Source organism: Myotis myotis, unplaced genomic scaffold, assembly GCF_014108235.1.
Source record: "Myotis myotis isolate mMyoMyo1 unplaced genomic scaffold, mMyoMyo1.p scaffold_m19_p_6, whole genome shotgun sequence".
NCBI classification, from domain to species: domain Eukaryota; kingdom Metazoa; phylum Chordata; class Mammalia; order Chiroptera; family Vespertilionidae; genus Myotis; species Myotis myotis.
In genome coordinates, this window is record NW_023416368.1 from 33551769 (window position 1) to 33574912 (window position 23144).

The 23144-nt window shown below is 37.0% G+C and overlaps 1 protein-coding gene across 2 annotated transcripts in view; it reads right to left on the reverse strand.

The window, feature by feature from the left end:
* DDX46 (DEAD-box helicase 46) overlaps positions 1-23144 on the reverse strand; it is a 63757-nt gene that overhangs the window by 33527 nt on the left and 7086 nt on the right. For both annotated transcript variants that reach the window (XM_036312134.1, XM_036312133.1), the window contains exons 4-13: positions 20062-20161; positions 16531-16696; positions 14423-14574; positions 11351-11464; positions 9879-10044; positions 8727-8847; positions 7516-7691; positions 6466-6587; positions 4518-4596; positions 2717-2799 (exon numbers count right to left, since the gene is read on the reverse strand). In XM_036312134.1, coding sequence (XP_036168027.1) covers positions 2717-2799; positions 4518-4596; positions 6466-6587; positions 7516-7691; positions 8727-8847; positions 9879-10044; positions 11351-11464; positions 14423-14574; positions 16531-16696; positions 20062-20161 — 1279 coding nt within the window. The remainder of the gene's footprint in view (positions 1-2716; positions 2800-4517; positions 4597-6465; positions 6588-7515; positions 7692-8726; positions 8848-9878; positions 10045-11350; positions 11465-14422; positions 14575-16530; positions 16697-20061; positions 20162-23144) is intronic.

The following is a 23144-nucleotide window of genomic DNA, read 5'->3' on the forward strand; positions in this document are numbered from 1 at the left end:
TACAGAATGAAATAGAACAATGAAAATGAACACATTGTTGAGTGGATGGGATCCAAGCAACACTTGCCTCAGTGTCTATAGAGCACTGGAGGAATCAAGAAGTCCTAGGATTCTGGTAATGACTAGTATAAACAAGAAAGAAAAAACAGAAATGGCCCTAGCCGGTTTGGCTCAGCAGATAGAGCACCTGACTGTGGACTGAAGGGTCCTGGGTTTGATTCAGGTCAAGGGCACATATCTAGGTTGCGGGCTCAATCCCCAGTAGGGGCCGTGAAGGAGGCAGCTGATCAAAGAAAGATTCTCTTGCACCATTGATATTTCTATCTCTATCTCTCTCCCCCTTTCTCTCTGAAATCAATAAAAAAGGTATTTTTTTCAATTTTAAAAAAATAATTTAAGAAAAAAAAGCCCTGGCCAATGTGGTTCATTAGGTTGAAGCATCATCTTGTGCACCAAAGGGTCTCGGCTTCAATTCCCAGTTAGGACACATAACCAGGTTGCAAGTTTGATCCCTGGTCGGGGTATGTACAGGAAGCAACCAATGGATGTTTCTCTCTCCTATCAGTGTTTCTCTTGCTCCCCCCTCTACCTTCCTCTCTAAAAATCAATAAATATATCTTTGGGTGAGGATTAAAAAAATTTTGCCTGGTCGGTGTTCTCAGTGGTTAGAGCACTGGCCCAGACACAGAAGGGTCTCAGGTTCGATTCCCAGTAAAGGGCATGTACCTCGGTTGCAGGTTCATTCCTGGACCTCAGTCAGAATGCACGAGGCAATCAATCAATGTGTCTCCCCACCTCCCCTTCCCTTCCAGTCTCTCTAAAAACTAATGGAAAAAAAATATCACTGGATGAGGATTAACAAAAAACAAACAAAACCATTTTTTTTTAATTAAAAAAAAACAAAAAACACATGATAGTTTCAAGGTAGGTAGTGGTGAGTGGTTAGAAATTAGGAAGGGTGAAGGTCATGACAAGAATATAAAAAACTTTAGGATCACATTTTCCTTTTAATCAAAGAAAATCTGAGAAAGGGACAGTCCTAGACAAGGCACTTGCATTTACAACATAAATCCTAAATTCCTGGCCCAAACCTCAACCACCTCTCATCTGGATTACTTCAACTGTCTCCTAACAGGTCTCCCTGGCTTCACTCCTGCCCAATTTGAATATTCTGCACCCACATGCCAGTGCTTTCAGTTAAAGCAGAGGTTCTCAACCTGTGGGTCGCGACCCCTTTGGTTGTCAAACACCCTTTCACAGGGGTCGCCTAAGACCATCCTGCATATCAGATATTTACATTACGATTCATAACAGTAGCAACATTACAGTTATGAAATAGCAACGAAAATAATTTTATGGTTGGGTCACAACATGGGGAACTGTATTTAAAGGGCCAGAAGGTTGAGAACCACTGAGTTAAAGACTACTGGTTGTCCAGAAGCATTTACTGTCCTTCCCTTGCAAAAAAAAAAACAAAAAACAAAAAACCCTGTAAAGAATGCTATAAGGTCCTCTACTCCAAGCTAAATTTCCTCACCCCTTTAACTATTTTTCACATGGCTCAAGTGTTACCATATCCTGTTTACTCACTTTTGCACACCCCTATATCTCATTTAGAATGTGGTCCGTAATTCTAAACACACTACATATATATAACAGGCAATACATTTTTGGAGAATACATGAATAATTGAAAAGACTGAATATAATTTTAATTGTATCCCTTCCTAAATCCCGTTTCTATTACTGCAGTTTGTGATTAAAAAAAACTTTTTTGGCCCTGGCTGGGCAGGCAGCCCGGTTGGTTGGAGCATTCCATATACGCCGAAGTTATGGGCTTGATCCACCCTAGGCACATATACAAGAATCAATCAATGAATTAATAAATAAGTGAAACAATAAATTGATGTTTCTCTCTCTCATAAAAAAATGCTGGCAACTCACGTTGCTCTTTTTGTCGCCCGCCCCCCCCGCCCCCCGCGCTTTTTTTGTTTTGTTAATTCTTCCCCAAGGATTTTTTCCATTGACTTTTAGAGAGTGGAAGAGAGAGGGAGAGACAGAGAGAGAAACATCCATGTGAGAGAGACACATCAATTGGTTGCCTCCTACATGCACCCCAACCAGGTATGTGCCCTTGACTGTAATCAAATCTGTGACCTTTCAGTCCGCAGGCCAACACTCTATTCACTGAGCCAAACTGGCTAGGGCAAACATTACTCTTCTTGTTCAGAAAATTTTATAGCATCTTTTAACATGTATTTTTCTAAATTTATAGCACTGAAATTTATATTTGAGCAAATAGCATGTGTCAGGTAAAATCTAAGCTAGGCAAATGCTTTGGACATCAGTTTTTACAACTGGAGAATTTAAATATGTGCTATCTAGATCATTAGGTAATTAAAAGCATGAATTAAAGCAATGTATTTGGAAGTACATTAAAACTATAAAATATGAAATATGAAAGCTTAAGTTTCTTTTATTAACATTTCAATTCTAATTTTACCAATTATGGTTTTAGATGGCTAAGTAAAGCCTGCATGAATACATCCCGAATGAGTTTTATAGAGAATTAAAAACATAAATGCCTATTTCAATTTCATATGCCCCCAACCGACATAGCAGAAATGTATGTGAAAATTTTAAAACCTTACAGAAATTACATTCTCATAGTTGTTACATGATTTATAGTTCAAAACACTACGGAATTTAATGATTACCTGTGGTTCAAAACCCATATCGAACATTCTGTCTGCTTCATCTAAAACAACATATGTCACTCTTCGAAGATTTGTGACCCGACCTAAGATAAGGGGGGGTTGAAAAAAGACAAAAAGAAAACTAAAAATCAGTCACAATTCATTTTATGGCTACCAAGAACATTACAAAACTGTAAAGGGAACTAAAATGCCTGACTTAACGAGAGGGGTAAGTTAGTTATCTTTAAACAGTGAAAAGAAATTTTGGTCTACAATGTCTTAACTAATGGCAAATACTTTCTGACAATGGGTATATGAGGCCCTTTATTTGTCAAACTCTTCTCTTGCATACCATCATAGGGCCTGAAGAACCTGTAAAATTCAGAAAACAGCCCTCTCCAAAACACATCATAAAACTAAGACTGAGATGAAGCATCGAGCCACATCAGCCATTATCTGACAGCATCACCTAGGAAAAAACATATTAGAGATTACAGCGTATGTGTGGAAAGCAAATGCCAGTGCTAACTATTTCAGATGCAGAAAACCTCTCTTTATATGACCTTATAACCTACTTCCATCTAGTCAGAAACTTCTAATGGGAATGTCAAAACGCTAATGAGAAGCTATGCAACACCATTAGGTAGCTATCACATTACATGAAAACTAAATATCAAACGTATTACATGGATACATTTTTTAATATATAGATAAAAAATCCAATTTTATTACATGCTCCCACGGGTTTAAAGAAATGTGACAGGCTTCTTAGCTAGTAAAAATTACATACATACACAGGAAACCCTTTCTAAACAATTAACACAAGCACTTCCATCAATTGTTGAATCAATCACCTGGCAAACAGTTATTAAATATAAACTGAAAGGATAGATAAGGGAAAAAGGTAAAATTAATCAAGATGAATTTCAGGAGGAGACTTAATGCAGCATTGAGAAAAAACAAGGGATTATTTCAACATCCAACCAAAAACTTTCATATGCTATACAATTTCAATGTCACTTTGTCAACTTCATATAGCATTAGAATTAAATAGATACAGAAACTCAAGCAGAATGCTATTAGAAACATGCACTATTTGGGTTTTAATATTCTATTATTTATATACTAACTACTGCAACAAAAACCTTTGAAAGTATTTTCTTCAAAAACATAGAAATGAGCCCAAATAAATGCTTTCTAATGTTTAAGTATTCCATACCAACATTTGCAGCTCCAAGTAATTTTGTAAGGTTGGGAACAGCATTAAATTACCTACCTTTGATGGTTTAAGTCTCGGAAGCCCAGTTCTATAAATCTTGAAGGGCCTTTCTCCACAGAAGTTAAATAATGTCAACAGTTTAGTAACAGTTTTGACAGGGAATAATTGAACAAAGCACAACATTTGAGCTAAAAACATGCAATATTTACAAAAGATAAAGTTTCTTGAAGCTGCAATATCTTAATTGATCCAGTATTGTAAGAAAATACTAGCACCTGTGGAGAAAAAAATATCTAAATTTTATAATGAAAAGAGAGACAGACCCTCATCCTTTTAAAGGAAAGTTAGGCTAAACTTGGATTAAGAATCCATGTTAAGTGCTAAAAAGATCAGATGGGGTTACTTTTGAAAAGAAATTTTCATTTAAATTGCAAAAATATTATGAACACTTACAATAATAAGATTGTTACAATACATATTTTAAGATATTACAGCTTTAAGAAGAAATGTAGAAACCCTTTGAGGGTTTCTTGTTTCTGCTGTGATTTAACAAAAATGTATATAATCCAAAAAGGAGAAAAGAGAAAAAAATACCCGACTTACCACTGTTAGCTGCTAACATGTCAATCATTCGACCAGGTGTACAAACAATAATTTCAGCACCTCTTTTCAGTTCAGCAATCTAATTTAAAAAAAAGAAAAAAAAGAACTTTTACAGTCTATGTATAATTATGTGCTTATTTAAAGAGATTTGAGACTACTTCCAGGGTCCTTGGCACAGCTCTGTAGTGTAAGAAACAGGTCTGATTAGAAGAATCTAAAGCTTCCTACTTAATATACTGAAATGCTGGAGCACTACTAATATGTATATAATCCAAAAAGGAGAATTCATGTTTTCTCCATTTGGGATTATATAACTTCAAAGTCAATGAAAATCAGAGATTTTTTTACAAATTATAATTTGACACAGTCCCTCAAAACCAAAAGAAACATGAGCTAGCAGCCAATAAAGCAATTACATATAAGATCAACGTTTTTAAGATGAAAGTCGTTTCCATTAGTGAATCACGAAATCAATACACACAAACAGCATTTTAAAAATGAAATAATGAAAAATATCAGAATGTGTTAGACATTATAAAACTTTTGTTTGACTTCTTTATAAATATACTGTGTGTGCATGTACAAGGTTATTCTGTAAATGTATCTTACTATACACTGTGGTAAAAAAAAACACACAAAAAGATAAACTTAGAAAACTAAAATCAAGTGTTTAAAACAGCATTGGGATAACAGAAGCAAATATTCCCAAAGTATGTTCTAGAATCTGAGAACAGGAGTCTTCAGAAAGGGTTTTGTGGTTAAATAAGTTTAAAAAATGCCATTTAACCCATTCTTCTGGTATCACAATATACATTAGCATATTAAAGACAAAGGAGTCTTGCAGGAAAAAAACCTGTTTTAACTCTGTACAATCCAACATTTACAAAACTTATTTGATCATAGAACAAACCCAGTTTTTCCCTTCTTTTATTGAAAACTAGAAGCCCGGTGCACAAAAATTTGTACACTGGCGGGGGGGGGGGGGGGGGGGCCGCACGTGGTTTCTCAGCCCAACCTGTGCCCTCTCACAGTCTGGGACCCCTCGGGAGATAACCACCTGCTGGCTTAGACCCGCTCCCCTGGTGGCAGATGGCATGCCTGATCCTGCGGTGCCTGCCCTGTCTCCCCCGGTCACACACAGCAGGCCCGGATCCCACGCTGGGACGGGCGGCAGCTGGGGATCTCGCTGCCGCCCGCCCCTCACACCCCCCCCCCCCCCCCCCGGGCCGCACACAGCAGGCTTGGATCCCACCCTGGGGCGGTGGCGGCTGGAGATCGTGCCGCTTGCGCAGGGCAGCGCAGCAGGATCTGCCTGCAGTATGCAAATTTAACGGCCATCTTTGTTGGGTTAATTTGCAAACTCTTCTGATTGGCTGATGAGCGTAGCGAATGTATGGTCAATTAGCATCTTTGTCTTTTATTAGTGTAGATATCCAATGACTATCACTCTTTAGAAGACACCTGGAGAAATGCCAAACTAAAAAGAGTGAATGAAGGTATTTTTAAATAAGTCTTCTGAAATCATTTAAGAATTCAGCTAAAACTCTGATATTAATGCATCCCACCTTTCAAAGATGTCACATAAATCAGAGAAAATGAATAATGTCCAGGAATCAGAAGACCTAGGTTTTTGGTCAAACCACATCTTGTTAACCTAAAGACTTGGGCACCTTATTTAACCTTTCCAATCATTTCCTTATCTGTAAAACAGAAAAAATATCTGCCTTTCTTGAGCAAAGAAAGAAGGGGAGAAATGGGAAGGCTAAAAAGTATAAGAAGGACTTCAAAATTCCAAAATATAACAACTCACTGTATTATTTTCACACCTCATTCTTTAAGATTTTAGAAGCAATCACTATACAAAACACAAAAACAAAAAAAAACACTTTTATGTTATTAAATCATTCAATTTAAGAATGAAAAAATTGAATGTTCCTTTTATAACTACCTGTTCACTGATTCCTGTTCCTCCATAAACACAGACCACTCTAAGTCCCAAGGTCTTCGAAAACTTCTTACACTCTTTAGTAATTTGTAAAGCCAATTCTCGAGTTGGAGTCATGATGACAGCTGAAAAGATAAATACGTCAAAAGCCTAACCACCAAAATTCTCTTTAAGAGGCTATACTTCAAAGTGCTATAGTTAACCTCTGTAATGAAGTTTAGATCTCTTGGTCTAATTTTTGTTTTAATTTGTTTTATGCGCCTCCAAAAACCCTATCTTAGAAGCTTTATAATAGTAAAGATTGTGACGAAGAATTACTTTAAGTAGACTTAAGAACATGCTATAGGAAAATAAATCAGTTAAATGCCTACTTAACCACTAAGAAAATACTGGGTTGAAAAGAATGGAAATCATTCTCAACTGCAAATCACAGAGCAAAGATGATCAAGTGACTCACTGTGCTGCAGAGCCATTCCCCGGTTTCCAGAAACAACCTTGGTCTGAGGGGCACAGATAGAAGAAAAATATACTGCGCCCTAAATTTCCGAGAGGAGCTCATAACAACCTTCCAAAACCCTATTCAAATCTGCAGAAGAGACGTCTGCCAAATGAATCAAGAAATCTGAATATGAAGACCAAATCCTAAATGAATGCTGGCACTATAGCCTTGTAAGGCCAAAAAAGGGAAAACATGTTTCTTTATAATCCTCTATGTTGAGTTTATAAATCCACTGATACGGGGCTAAGAACAAACCTCAACATAAATAAACAGATAGATGCATGAGGAGTCTACCTGCCGAGTCAGAGTTTAAAAATTGAGCTGTGCCAGGAGAGGCTGTTTTTGTACTTCTGAGATGTCACTCCAGAGCTCTGAAGATTCTCACTCCACCTGCTGGTAAGGGGAAATCAGCCCCAAAGTGCCAAATTTATAAAGAAAATGTACATAAAGATATCTTTATTGTTATAATTAAGAATATAAAGTATCAGGTCTTTCTGATTAACTGACAACAAATTAGTTATCTGAATAAATAGTTCAATGGAAAAAAATTGTACCTATTGGCCCCTCTCCTTCTTCTAATGACCTCTGATCCATGATGTGTCTAAACATGGGCAACAGAAAAGCAATAGTCTTTCCGCTTCCAGTCTTGGCAATGCCAATCAAGTCCCGTCCAGACATTATAGCAGGAATCGCCTGAGCTTGGATTGGTGTGGGCTTTTCATAGCCGTGCCTTAAAAAGAAAACCAAATGAAGACAAGGTAAAAGTTGAGATCTCTTGGGCTCTAAAAATTCCAGGAGGAAAAGGTTTTCTAAAATGTGGTATATTCCTACAATAAAATATTATTTGGCAGAAAGGAATAAAGTCCTGAGACACTGTACATCATGGTTGAACTTTGAAAATAGGCTAAGTGGAAGTAGCCAGTCACAAAAGACTATACTGGTATGTTCCCATTAATATATAAAGTCCAGAATAGAGAAACCTACAGAGACAATAGATTAGTGCAGTGATGGCGAACCTATGACACGCGTGTCAGAGGTGACACGCGAACTCTTTTTTTTTTGGTTGATTTTTCTTTGTTAAATGGCATTTAAATATATAAAATAAATATCAAAAATATAAGTCTTGCCGAAACCGGTTTGGCTCAGTGGATAGAGCATAGGCCTGAGGACTGAAAGGTCCCAGGTTCGGTTCTGGTCAAGGGCATGTACCTGGGTTGCAGGCACATCCCCAGTAGGAGATGTGCAGGAGGCAGCTGATCAATGTTTCTCTCTCATCGGTGTTTCTAACTCTCTATCTCTCTCCCTTCCTCTCTTTAAAAAAATCAATAAAATATATTTTAAAATATATATATATATATTTAAGTCTTTGTTTTACTATGGTTGCAAATATCAAAAAATTTCTATATGTGACACGGCACCAGAGTTAAGTTAGGGTTTTTCAAAATGCTGACACGCCGAGCTCAAAAGGTTCGCCATCACTGGATTAGTGGTTACCTAGGGTGAAGGAACAGGAAGAAGACTAACGGATACAGATCTCTTTTGGGGATGATGAAAATGTTTAAAATTAGCTTATGGTGATGACTGCATAACCCCAATAATATACTAAAGAGTTATTTTGTTATTATGCAAATTATCTCAATAAAGTTGTTTAAGAAAAAATATGTTTTTCTATTAGGGTAAAAATACAACCAAAGGAGGTATTTGTGTGAAAAGGCTACTTTTGAGTAGAAAACTTTGAAAATGTGGACAACCACTAACCACTTACTTTTTGAGAGAATTTAGGATCTTCATGGAAATTCCACACTGAACCCAAGATTTAATTGGTTTGGGGCAACCTTTTCCCTTGACAATAATGCCCTCCATTTCCAACCGAAAGACATTCACCTCTACAAAACAAAATCCAGATTAAAAACTCTTAATTGTTGTTCTACTATTAGTGCCTTATATTTCTCAATTAGCTATGGTAAGATTAAGAATCTCCAATTCCTTTGTTAGTGTTAACACAGATTACGCCATAGAAAAGCTATTGGACAAAGCACCGAATAGCTCAGAGAGACAGAGACAGTTCAAGCAATTACTGTTTGCAACCAACAAAGGATGAAACAAAATATCCCAATTTCTACAATTTGGCTTTTATTTTATCTTAAATTGCAAAGTATTAAAAGAACAATGATTGACAAGTAATACAATCGTCTTCTCCAAGCAAGAGTTGCCCAGATTATTCTTATTCTACCAATATTACAGATGCACATTGGTTCCTAACTCCCCTCTCTCAAGAGCTAACAATATATTATTTGCTAATTTCACATGAAGTTAGCATTTCAATTCTAAAATTCTCAACTACACGAGCCAAACTAATTTTTGCTCATTTTAAAAAATAGATTTTTCATTGATTTTGAGAGAGAGAGAAAGGAAGAGGCAGAGAGAGAAAAACATCAATGTGAGAGTGAAACACCGATCAGCCGCCTCCTGCACACCCAGTACCGGGGATGATGGAGCCCAAAATTCAGACATGTGCCCTGACTGCGAATCTAACCAGCAACTTTTCAGTCCATGAGAAGATGTCCAACCAATTGAGCCACGACAACCTGGATGCTCATTTTTTTAAATACTTCCAAAAACACACTGACTCTTCACAACTCTGAATTTCTGCCGATGACTTACCCACTGTCTAGAACAGCAGTCGCCAACCTTTCGGACCTGACGGATCACCAGTGGTCCGCAGACCACCGGTTGGCGACCGCTGCTCTAGAATGACTTCTCACCTTCTAGTTCCCTCTTTCACTTCCCCAGGTAAATCAGGCAATTCCCCTACTCATACATCAACTCACAGGGCTACCCACATTCCTCCCGGACAAAGAGAAGTGTATCCTCTTCGGTTCCCACAATAAGCAACATATAAATAAAAGAATTTTACCTTCTTGAGACATTTTTGCTAGTTCTGGAACTTCAACATAGAAGTTTTTTCTGAATGGTTCATATTCAATTTTCCCATGATCTACTGGCTCTAGAAGCTTTCTCTGTTTTGTCTGATAGCCTGTGAGGGCCGTCTGAAGATCAACTTCTTCCTCCTCTGAAGAATACTATAATTTAAAAAAAAAAGTTAAAAGCTAAATCCATTTCTATTTTCTATTTATGGCAATCAATATTCCTAGCTTTTAAAATCCTCTTCTCCTAGCATGGGGGTAAGGTGGGAGGGTGAGAGGAGGTTTGTGGTGGAAGAGTTATGGGGGGTGCGGGTGGGGGGCGGGCGGGGGAGATAAATGATGATGGGGAAAAATTAAATTAAAAATAAAATCATCCTCTCCTAGAAAATAATCTTTGGCTTTTACTTTTTAATTTCTGAATTTTTCAATTTCGTTTTTCGTTTCTTTTTCCTTATAGAAAGTTGCATTAACAACATAAAGCTAAAAAAATAAAATAATTCTAGCCCTGGCCAAGTAGGTCAGTTCAAGCATCATCCCAATATGCCAAGGTTGTGGTTTTGATCCTCAGTCAGGACACAAAAGAAACAACCAATGAGTGCATAAATAAGGAGAACAACAAATCAATGTTTCTCTCCCCCCGCTTCCTCTTTCTCTACAATCATTAACCAATAAAAATAAATAAAATAATTCTAATATGGCTTTAATGATGTTTTGCTATAGTTCCCTAGATAAATCTTAACAATGCATATTAATAGGAAGAAATTTCATTCTGTCAATTCATTTCTTCTCTCCCTACTATATGTCTGAGGAGCTGATGAAATATAAGACAATCAAAATTGGGCATACAGCCCTGGCCAGTTTGGCTAAGTGGAGAGAATGTCAGCCTGCAGACTGAAGGGTCCCAGGTTCAATTCCTATCACGGGCACATACCTTGGTTGCAGGCTCAATTCCTGGCCCTGGTCCTGGCATGTGCAGGAGGCAACCAATCAATGTGTCTCTCTCACATCGATGTCTCTCTTTCTCTCTCGCTCTCTCTCTTCCCCGCTTAATCTAAAAAATCAATGGGAAAATATCCTCGAGTGAGGATTAACAACAAATGGGCAAAGAGCAAGAGGGCAAAGATGTTAGATTGTTCTACTAACTGGATATTCAGCTATAATATTGTTAAGAATTGCAAGGCTTCTTAATAATAGTTTGCATAATTAAAAAGTAGAGCTTCACCATTGATTCCTAGTAAATACTTCTAGGGTAGCATCACTTTGGGCACTTTATTTTTTTAACTGATTTGAAAGAGAGGGAGAGAGAGAAATATCAATTTGTTATTCCACTTATTTATACATTCATTAGTTCATTTCTGAATGTGCCCTGACTGGCATATCATGACAATGCTCTAAACAACTGAGCTCCCCAACCAGGGCCTAAGGTAGCATCATGAAAAATTCAAAATTAATGAAGAATTACCTCCATGGCATCCTGGTCATTCTCCATCAGCTCCCCTTTCTTCTTATCAGAATCCACTACTGCTTTTTTGGTTGTCACAACAGTGACAACTTTTGTGACTGTTGGCCCAGACTTCTAAAATAAAAAAGGAATATAAAATATTTTGAAAAGCTGAAAAATTTTAAAATCCCTTTATTGTTGAAAGTATTACAGATGTCCTCCTTTTTCCCCCATTTACCCCCCTCCCCCAACCAGTCCTCGCCTCCCCAGGCCTTCACCACACTATTGTTTGTGTCCATGGGCTATACATATATGAAAATAAAAATTATATGCCAACTGAAACACAATAACTGCCATAATTTATAAATCAAATTAACTTAGTTATTAGCAGCAACTTAATGAAAAGACAAAAAAGTGGTCTGCTTTCTCATTGAAATCTTACAATTCAATCTATCACAATGTATTTTATAATACATTAACACGGGTTGGGCAAAAGTAGGATTACAGTTGTTCGTATGGAAAGACATGGAAAGCAGGTTATGATTATTACAACAGCTTTATTAACTCTGTGTTTCACATACTCACAACTGTAAACCTGTATCTGTCCACCCCATATATATGTAGTTTCTTGTATAATATATAACTTTATATACAGTTACTATGCAATATAATTTATTTTTAAAATACTATTAAATGGTACTTTTCACTCATTCAACAAGCAAGACGTTGTCCTGGGAGCTTAGGAGAAGTCAGTAAAACAGGTAAAGGTCAGCGCTCCTGAGGAGCTTTACTTTAGAAGACAAAGGGGACAAGTAATAGACATGATAAAAAATCAAATTATATTAACCTGAGAAAAGGTAATAAATGCTATTTTAAAAAAGAAAATTAGACAGGGTATGGGAGATGGGAGTATGAAAGATGAAAATGCTGAAGAAGTCTGAAGAGGACCTATTAAGAATGCAATAAGCAAGCATAGAAACTAAACAAAGATGATGGCAACGATACCTTTAAAACAAGAACATTTATAGTTAAAAATTCACTAATATCTCTGGTACTTAGAAAAAGTACCAGATGGGAGAGAAAACAAAAACATTATAAAGTCATTCAAGTCAATAGTATGTCAATCAACAATGAAACCAAGTTATCCAACTAGGAATATAAATCTTTAAAAATAAAATTCCAAGGGGAACCAAGATGGCGGCATAGGTTAACGCAGGAGTTTGCTGCCTTGAACAACTACTTCAAAAGTGAAACTAAAAAACGGAACGGACATCACCCAGAACCACAGGAACGCTGGCTGAGTGGAAGTCCTACAACTAGGAGGAAAGAGAAACACATACGGACACTCAGAGGAGGCGCAGTGCTGAAGTCAAATTCTGAGGTGCGGAGTGCGCGGAGCGGGCTGGCGGCGGAGGGCGCGGTTGTTGTTTTCAATCGGGAGGGAGTCGCAGACTCTGAGCTCCAGATACAGGCGAGTCTTTAGGGACCCAGACTCAAACGGGAGAAGTGGGACTGTCTGGCTTCGGTCAGAGCGAGCGCAGCTTTCTCTCTGAGGTTTGCAGCAGGTGCTGGGACTCAGAGAGGCAGAGCCCCTGGGGACAGGACTGAGAGCCGCCATAACTGCTCTCTCCGACCCGCCCCGCCCAAGCCCTGCACAGAGGCATTTTGCTGGATAGCCTCAGGCAAAGGCTAGATTAGCACCTCCCTAGAGGACAGAAGTTCTCTCACTGCTGACACAGCTGATTCTCATAGCCACTTGGCCTGGAGGTCAAACCCTCCCTGGTATTAGCTACAACAATCAAGGTTTAACTATAAGACTGCGCACAAAGACCACTAGGGGGTGCACCAAGGAAGCATAACAAAATGCGGAGACAAAGAAACAGGACAAAATTGTCAATGGAAGATATAGAGTTCAGAACCACACTTTTAAGGTCTCTCAAGAACTGTTTAGAAGCCACCAATAAACTTAATGAGATCTACAAGAAAACTAATGAGACCCTCGATGTTATATTGGGGAACCAACTAGAAATTAAGCATACACGGACTGAAATAACGAATATTATACAGACTCCCGACAGCAGACCAGAGGAGCGCAAGAATCAAGTCAATGATTTGAAATGCGAGGAAGCAAAAAACACCCAACCGGAAAAGCAAAATGAAAAAAGAATCCAAAAATGTGAGGATAGTGTAAGGAGCCTCTGGGACAGCTTCAAGCGTACCAACATCAGAATTATAGGGGTGCCAGAAGATGAGAGAGAGTACGATATTGAAAACCTATTTGAAGGAATAATGACCAAAAACTTCCCCCACCTAGTGAAAGAAATGGACTTACAGGTCCAAGAAGCGCGGAGAACCCCAAACAAAAGGAATCCAAAGAGGACCACACCAAGACACATCATAATTAAAATGCCAAGAGCAAAAGATAAAGAGAGAATCTTAAAAACAGCAAGAGAAAGAAACTCAGTTACCTACAAGGGAATACCCATACGACTGTCAGCTGATTTCTCAACAGAAACTTTGCAGGCCAGAAGGGAATGGCAAGAAATATTCAATGTGATGAATACCAAGAACCCACAACCAAGATTACTTTATCCAGCAAAGCTATCATTCAGAATTGAAGGTCAGATAAAGAGCTTCAAAGATAAGGAAAAGCTAAAGGAGTTCATCACCACCAAACCAGGATTATATGAAATGCTGAAAGGTATCCTTTAAGAAGAGGAAGAGGAAGAAAAAGGTAAAGATACAAATTATGAACAACAAATATGCATCTCTCAACAAGTGAATCTAAGAATCAAGTGAATAAATAATCTGATGAACAGAATGACCTGGTGATTATAATAGAATCAGGGACATAGAAAGGGAATGGACTGACTATTCTTGGGGGGGAAAGGGGTGTGGGAGATGCGGGAAGAGACTGGACAAAAATCGTGCACCTATGGATGAGGACAGTGGGTGGGGAGTGAGGGCAGAGGGTGGGGCGGGAACTGGGAGGAGGGGAGTTATGGGGGGGAAAAAAAAAGGAACAAATGTAATAATCTGAACAATAAAGATTTAATTAAAAAAAATAAAATAAAATAAAATAAAATTCCATACCTTTTCATTTCCCCCACCACCTTTTACACTTCTCATATTAAACTTTTTTACTTCCTCTTTCACTTCTTCCATGTAAGCATCTAATGGATCTAACTCCTCACCCTCCATTTCATTTCCTTCCTTCTCAGCTTCTGCAGGGTCATCTTCATCATCTAAAATATTAGAATACACACTCTTTGTACATGTGCTTCAAAGGGAAATTCTTCACAATCAGACCACATCCAACCATTCTGACCTGTTCTCTCACTACCTAAACACCCTCCCTTCCAGTTGAAAGGGAAAATAAAAATTATATGCCAACTGAAACACAATAACTGCCATAATTTATAAATCAAATTAGTTATTAGCAGCAACTTAATGAAAAGACAAAAAAGTGGTCTGCTTTCTCATTTAAATCTTACAATTCAATATATCACAATGTATGGAAAGACATGGAAAGCAGGTTATGAACTGCAGGCACACTGCAGTTCAAATATACTTCACAGCTTTAAACCGAACATGTATTAGTTCTGAATAATAATAGAAAAAAATTGTAACAAATTAAGTCGAGGAGGCAAAAAATTATGCCTAAAAATGAATCTCCAGTAATAAGTCTAACAATTACACTAAAAGCCAAACTAAAAACTTTATCTGCTAAATAAGTTTACTTATTTTCCTTTCAATTACCTTTCTTTAAACCACAGAAAAAATAACATCCTTAATTCAAGACAAATCTAATCTTTTTTACATAACTAAAACATCATCACTTAAAGATACAATCCATTTATCCTTTCTTTAAAATATACTTTTATGGATTTCAGAGAGGAAGAGAAAGAGAGAGACTAAAACATCAATGATGAGAGAGAATTACTTATCAGCTGCCTCCTACACAGCCCCCACTGGGGATCAAGCCCACAACCAGGCATGTGCCCTGACGGGGAATTGAATGGTGACCTCCTAGTTCATAGGTCAATGCTCAAACACTGAGCAAAACTGGCCGGGCCCATTTATCTTTTTAAACCACATTGTGGAACTTCCAGAGAAAATGAGAATTTTAAAGGAATGTTTAAAAAAAAAAAAGGAACAAAATTCCATTTCCTATAAAATTTCACATTCTTTATTAAAAAGTCAAAATCAGATATGGAGGGGAAATGTTTCTGTTTTAAGTTATTAAAAAGTCAAAGGAGAAATCTGAAACCATGTCCTTAATTTACCCTTATTACTAACATTATTTGTAATAAAAATAAAAAGCTATTTACTTGCCCTTAAGTACCCAACTCTCCACTCTAAAGTAAAATCAGTAATCCTTAATAAACACTACTTTACAATTCTAAATTTAACATAAATATTAAAAGGGACATTTAAAACCTCCGTATGAAATCAGCAATTCCAGTTCTGGGTATATAGAACTGAGAGCAGGGACTCAGTTACTTGCATACCAATAATAACAGGAGCTTTATTCACAATAGCCAAAAGGTGTAAACAACCCATATATCTAACAGATAAATAGGTAAACAAAATGTGGCATATACACATATATTTATATAGCATAGAGTACTATTAAGCCATAAAAAGGAATGAAATTCTGATATATGCTACAATATAGATGAACCTTGAAGGTATTATGCTAAGTGAAATAAGCCAGTTACAAAAGGACAAATATTGTATGATTCCACTTTTATGAGGTACCTAGAATAGGCAAATTCATAGCAGCAGAAAGCAGAATAGAAGTTACCGGAGATGGGGATGGGACAGGATAGGGAATTACTGTTTAATGGGAACAGATGGGGATGGGGATGGGGACAGGATAGGGAATTACTGTTTAATGGGAACAGATGGGGATGGGGACAGGATGGGGAATTACTGTTTAATGGGCACAGAATTTCTGTTTGGGATGAAGAAAAAGTTCTGGGAATGGACAGTAGTGTTGATTGCACAAGACTGTGAATGTACTTAATGCCGTGAACTGTACACTTAAAAAATGGTTGAAATGATAAACATTATGTTAGAATATATAAACATTCTATTTTTTCCATAATAAATGGTCTTAAAATACCAACATTATTCATAATTCTAGAATACTATACATGAATTGTTATATAAGTTATTATTGTAACAAATGAATATACCATCATCATCCTCTAAACTCCATTTTTTTCCTTGTTTCATCTCTTCAATTTCCTTTTTCAGTTCCCCTATGTTTTCCATGGCCTTTTTGCGTTGTTCTTCTCGCCATTTTTCTACTCTTTCTTTCCGCTTTCTCATTTCTTCTTCCAGCTTATTTTGGTCAAAGTTCTTGGGAGGAAAACAAGAGATAGAGGAAAGCAAGGATAAATGATTTTACTTTAGGTGATATTCCAAGTATTTTCCCAAAGTATATAAAAAGGAAAAAAACAGATGTATATACAACCTCCTATATTTAGACCAGATTAAGGTCACACATCTTTTAAACATCTCCAAGAATATACCCACACAATGAAATAGTAAACAAAAGAATCTTCGCCTGGCTGCTGTGGCTCAGTGATTGAACATCAACCCATGAACTGGGAGGCCGCAGTTGTATTCCTGGTCAGGGCAATGCTCAGGTTGCGGGCTCAATACCCAGCAGGGGTGTACAGGAGGGAGAAGGTCATTATTTCTCTCTTGTCCACGTTTCTTTTTCTCTATCCCTTTCCCTTCCTCTCTCTCTAAAAAAAAATCAATAAATACCTGCGTTTATCAATTTTTTAAGCATTTTCAACTAATAAAATAGACAGATTTCAAACACCATAAATTAATCTCATTTTAGATATAAGCAATATGCACACATGAATTCAACTTCTTCCTTAAAGTAAAAACTACATGACTTAGCAAAGTTCCCTAGTTATTAGTTATTCTCAACTTTAAATCATCTAAACTCCTCCAAGATTGCCTCCATGAAAAGCAATTTTCTATTATAAATTATTAAGTAAATAAAAGCTATTTATCACCCTAACCGGTTTGGCTCAGTGGATAGAGCTTTGGCCTGCGGACTGAAGGGTCCCTGGTTCGATTCCGGTCAAGGGCATGTACCTTGATTGCGGGCACATCCCCAGTAGGAGGTGTGCAGGAGGCAGCTGATCAATGTTTCTCTCCCATCAATGTTTCTAATTCTCTATCCTTCTCCCTTCCTCTCTATAAAAAATCAATAAAATATATTAAAAAAAAAAAAAAAGAAGCTATTTATCAACATGATTAAGAAGTTTTGGTCTTTTAGCCTTTAGGTCTACGTTTCCTAGAAACAGCCATTCTAAAGCCATTATTAAGATTATTAATAGCCGAAGCCGGTTTGGCTCAGTGGATAGAGCGTCGGTCTGTGGACTGAAGGGTCCCAGGTTCGATTCCGGTCAAGGGCATGTACCTGGGTTGCGGGCACATCCCCAGTGGGAGATGTGCAGGAGGCAGCTGATCGATGTTTCTCTCTCATCAATGTTTCTAACTCTCTATCTCTCTCCCTTCCTCTCTGTAAAAAATCAATAAAAAATATATTTAAAAAAAAAAAAAAAAAGATTATTAATAATACTCTTAAGACAGCAAATCACCACATAATCAGGGACTTAAATGTTGCCACCATAGATAGGTATGGAAACGCAGCACATGAAGAAAACAGTCAAAGAAAATATTACATAATTATAATGTAATGGTGTTTTGGGATTACAGAGAATTATTTCTGAACTTTCCAAATATCTTATAATATGATTATATAATGTTTGTATTTCAAAAATAAATTTATTTCTTAAAGAAACAAAAAGTTTTTTCCCCTGAATTTACAGTCTTTATAATAATTCCATCCTCTCTAAAAGATGAGCCCCAGAAAGCTTATGTGCTTTTCTCAAGGTCACCCAGTCATTCAATAGAAGAAACTGGATCAGAAACCAGACCTCCCAGACTTATGTTGCATTCTCTCAGCTACCTGGCTCAGCAAGGAGGTCCTTTTAAAAAAATTATTTAAAGCCAAAACCAGTTTGGCTCAGTGGATAGAGCGTCGGCCTGCGGACTGGGGGGTCCCGGGTTCGATTCCGGTCAGGGGCATGTGCCTGGGTTGCGGGCATATCCCCAGTGGGAGATGTGCAGGAGGCAGCTGATCGATGTTTCTCTCTCATCGATGTTTCTAGCTCTCTATTTCTCTCCCTTCCTCTCTGTAAAAAATCAATAAAATATATTTTTAAAAAAAAATTATTTAAAATACAACCACTAAAATATAGAACAAACTCAAAAAGAGAACAAAACAAAGAAATGACGCTATAATGCATTCTGAAATGGGCAAAAGATATGAGTAGGCAATTCAAAGAAAGTGCAAATAGTAAAAAACTTAAAGGGTCCTGGGGTCGATTCCAATCAAGGGCATGTACCCCTGCTGCCGGCTTCTCCCAGGCTTGGGCCCTCGTTGGGGGCTCGTGCAGGAGGCAATCATTCAATGTGTTTCTCTCACATCGATGTTTCTCTGTCTTTCCCTCTCTCCCACTCTCCCTAAAAAAATCAACGGAAAGGGTGAGGCTTAACAAAAAAATAAAGAAAATATTCACTTATATTTAAAGACATGCAACTCAAAATAATACCAATTACCTCCAATTACATTGGTAAAAATTAATTTTTCAAATTCTTATGTTGGCAAGGAAGTAAGGAAACAGACATTTTCATATGTCTTAAGTCAATTTATACAACTTATTTTATGGCAATTTGATACCAATTTACCTTATGCTATATTCACAAAGAACACAGATACAGTAATTAATGCACCATTGTTTAAAATCACAGACTGGAAAAAAATTAAATATCCATCAAAGGTGATCTTTCTACATTGTTTCAACAGAGTACTATGAAGGCACTAAAAATAATAAGCTTTATCTACGTATGCAGCTACAGCAAGATCTCCAATATATAACAAATGAAAACAGCAAGGTATTCTATTTCTAAGATGGTGGGTATACTGCTGCTTATTATGTTGTTGTTTTTAAATATATTTTATTGATTTTTTACAGAGAGGAAGGGAGTGGGATAGAGAGTTAGAAACATTAATGAGAGAGAAACATCGATCAGCTACCTCCTGCACACTCCCGCCTGGGGACGTGCCCGCAACCAAGGTACATGCCCTTGACTAGAATCGAACCTGGGACCCTTGAGTCCCCAGGCCGACACTCTAACCACTGAGCCAAACTGGTTAGGGCTTATTATGTTTTTTAATACATTTTTATTGACTTTTTACAGAGAGGAAGAGAGAGGGATAGTTAGAAACATCAATGAGAAATACCAATCAAGTGCCTCCTGCATGCCCCCTACTGGGGATCACGTCCACAACCAAGGTACATGCCCTTGACCAGAATTGAATCTGGGACCTTTCAATCCACACTCTATGCACTGTGCCGAACTGGTAGGGCAGCTTATTATTCTTGAGACCTTATATATTGATAAATTTATAATTTTAAAGTATACAAAATGCTGCATATGGTATGATAATAGTTTGTAAGCAAAAACAGATATGTATAGATATGCAACTTTTTCAGAAAAAAATTTTCTCATGGAAACAAGTACTATTTTATCTTATATGTTATTTCAAAATAAAACAGAGCATTAAAAAAATAAGAATTTGTCACTGTAGAAACAAGTTTATGTTATATAGTTATTTATGCTAGTAAACATACGCCAGCATCTTTTTCTTTTTCATCTTCCTTATCATCTTTGTCTTTTTTCTTCTCTTTAGAACTTTCTCCACTATCTGTTTTCTCTTTGGACCTAGACCTTCTAAAAAGAGAGAGAAAAACATATCATCTATGTGTGCTTGGAAACATTCATTTTAAAATACTCTTATAGATTTGTATTTTACTTTTTAGGTAAGAAATAAACTTCCAAGAGTCACATGCATTTTTATATTCCATTAATAAATACCTTGGAAATACAATAAAAAATTAATGCTATGACACTAATTGTAAATAAGAAAAACAGAACATATCATAGAAAAACTACAAAATTTAAATTGGAGGGGTAAAACTTAACAAATGGAGAAACATACCAAGACATTAACATTCTATAAGATTAAAAATAGTAATAATAATAATTTTAATGTAATCAAATTGGTTGGTCTTTTTTGCCCCTTTATGATCAGTGCTTTTTAAAATACCTAGAAATGCTTCCAGATTTGATGAAAATATTCAGAGATAAACAAGGTTTTCTCTAGTATAAACTTCTATATTATTTTTTTGTTAATCCTTACCCAAGGATATTTTTCCATTGAATTTCAGATAGAGTGGAAGATAAGGAGGGGGAGAGAGAGGGGGAAAAAAAAAGAAAGAAATCGATGTGAGAAAGACACACTGATGGTTCCTCCTGCAGGAGTCCCAAAGAGAGCCGGATCAAACCTGCAACCCAGGTACTGCCCGGGAAGAGGACCGGCAGCTTGAACCCCAGTGAGGGACATGCAGATGGCAACCCATCAATGTTCTGCTCTCGCATCAATGTTTCTCTTCCTCTCTCCCTTCCTCTCTCTCTAAAAAATCAGTGAAAACACATATTTTAAAAAAATCATTAGAGTGAAACAACAAACCAGAGTAAGAAAATATATTTGCCACTCATATAATTAACAAAAAACGACTACACAGGATATCTAAAAACAAAAACAAAAACCTCCTATAAATCTGTTTAAAGAGAGAAACTACCCAATAGAAAAATGAGCAAAGATGTAAACAAGTACTTCAGAAAAGAGATCTGAATAACCAATAAACATATGAAAGTTCAATCTCATTAGTAATCACAGAAATGCAAATTAGTAATCACAATGATATTGGTATTACATGCCTACTCAATTAACAAAAAATTTAAAGGACTGCCCTGGCCAGTGTGGCTCAGTTAGTTGGGCTTCGCCCCTTGAACTCCTGGAGGTGGCCAGTTGGATTCAGCATCAGGGCACATGCCCAGGTTTCAGGCTCAATCCCCAGTAGGGGACATGCAGAAGGCAGCTAATCAATGTTGAGCTACCACATGAATGTTTTTCTCTCTCTCTCCCTCTCCCTTTCTCTCTCTCTAAAATCAATAAATTACTTTAAAATATTTTTTTAATTTAAAAGACTGACAATACCAAACATTGTCAGAGCATAAAGCAACATAATTCTCATATACTTCTGGTGGGAGTATAATTAATAATACTCTTTGGAAAGCATTCAGGATTACCTAGTAAAAATAAAGCTACGCTTATTCTATGATCATGTAATTTCACTCCTAGATATACGCCCTAGGAAACTCATGCAAATGTATACCAGTATTATATATACAAAAATGTTCATAATAACCAAAAAGTTAAATCAACCCAAACATCGACCTAAGTAGAATCAATAAACTGTGGTATATTTATACCACAGATTGCATTCAGCAATGAAAATGTACTACTGTTATAAGCAACAAAGATAAGTCTCAAATAACATTGAGCAAAGACACAAAAGAATACATGACTCATTCACGTAAAACATATACGTCTAAACTACTCTTTTTCCAGATAAAAATTCAGGTGGTAAAACTATAAAGAAATACAAAGAAATTACTAGCACAAACGTCAGAACTGGTTTTTATCCAAGGAAATAGAGACCTCAGTTACAGAAGGGATGTGGAGGGCTTCTGACAATATCCTATTTTCTGGCCTTGGCGATGGTTACATGGATGTTGCTTTATAATTATTTAACAAACTGCATGTTCAGATTTTATTCACTTTTATGAATTTACACACACACACACACACACTTTTTTGACATTTTACGTTAATTTTTTTTTTTATTGTGTGAAAATGCACATAACGTTTACCATCTTAACCACCTGTAAGTGCACAGTTCAGTAGCGTCAAATACATCCACACCACTAGGCAGCCACCGTCACTATCCATCCTGGTAACTGTCTTATCACCAATGTGTTACACATGTTACATGCAGCACAAACAAGGTTTCTTTTTAGGGCAATGATTCCATTTCTCTAGCTCTGTAGTCATGAGGCCACGCGGGGCTAGAACAGATGTAATCCTGGGGGTTTTAGGAAAACGACTTTCCTGATCATTGGCATTTCTGTGGGTGAATACTTTGAAAACATAGCTATCCTTTCCGACTGGTTGCTTTGGTCTGAATGCCTGCATCCCCCCCCCAAGTTCCTATGTTGAAATCTTCACACACACTTTTGTTTTAGTTTTTGTTTTATGATTAGCCAGAGAGTAAGTTTATTAAAGCTAGGGATGTGAGACAGGGCTTGACAGAAGAAGCAATAGGAGAGAGCCTAAGCAGCTGCTTTAGCTCTCTAGAAATGCCACAGGGAAGAAACAAGCCGAGGCAGGCTGCTTTAGCTCCCTGCAAAGTCAGAGAAAAGTGGCCTTGGAGACAGATTCAGGAAGTTAGCCCAGGACGAGCTGTCACTGCCCACTGCTCCCTGGTTACAACTCTCATGGGGCCCTTAAAGTTTAGGAGATGCATGCCTAAGAGGGAAGAAAGGCATGGGTGTACTACCAGGGAGAATGCACCCATATACACTTTTTTCCAGTTTTATTACACGGACTTTAGTAAAATAAAATTTTCTAAGTAAAATAAATGACATGGGAAATGTCATGATTAATATAAAGACTACACAGAAAACAGATACAAGACCATATATCAACTATCCTATGAACCACATTAGAAACAATAATAGGCAAAGAATAAACCACTAACAAGATAAATATAAAGAGTTAAACATACTATGTTTAACAAACATACTATCT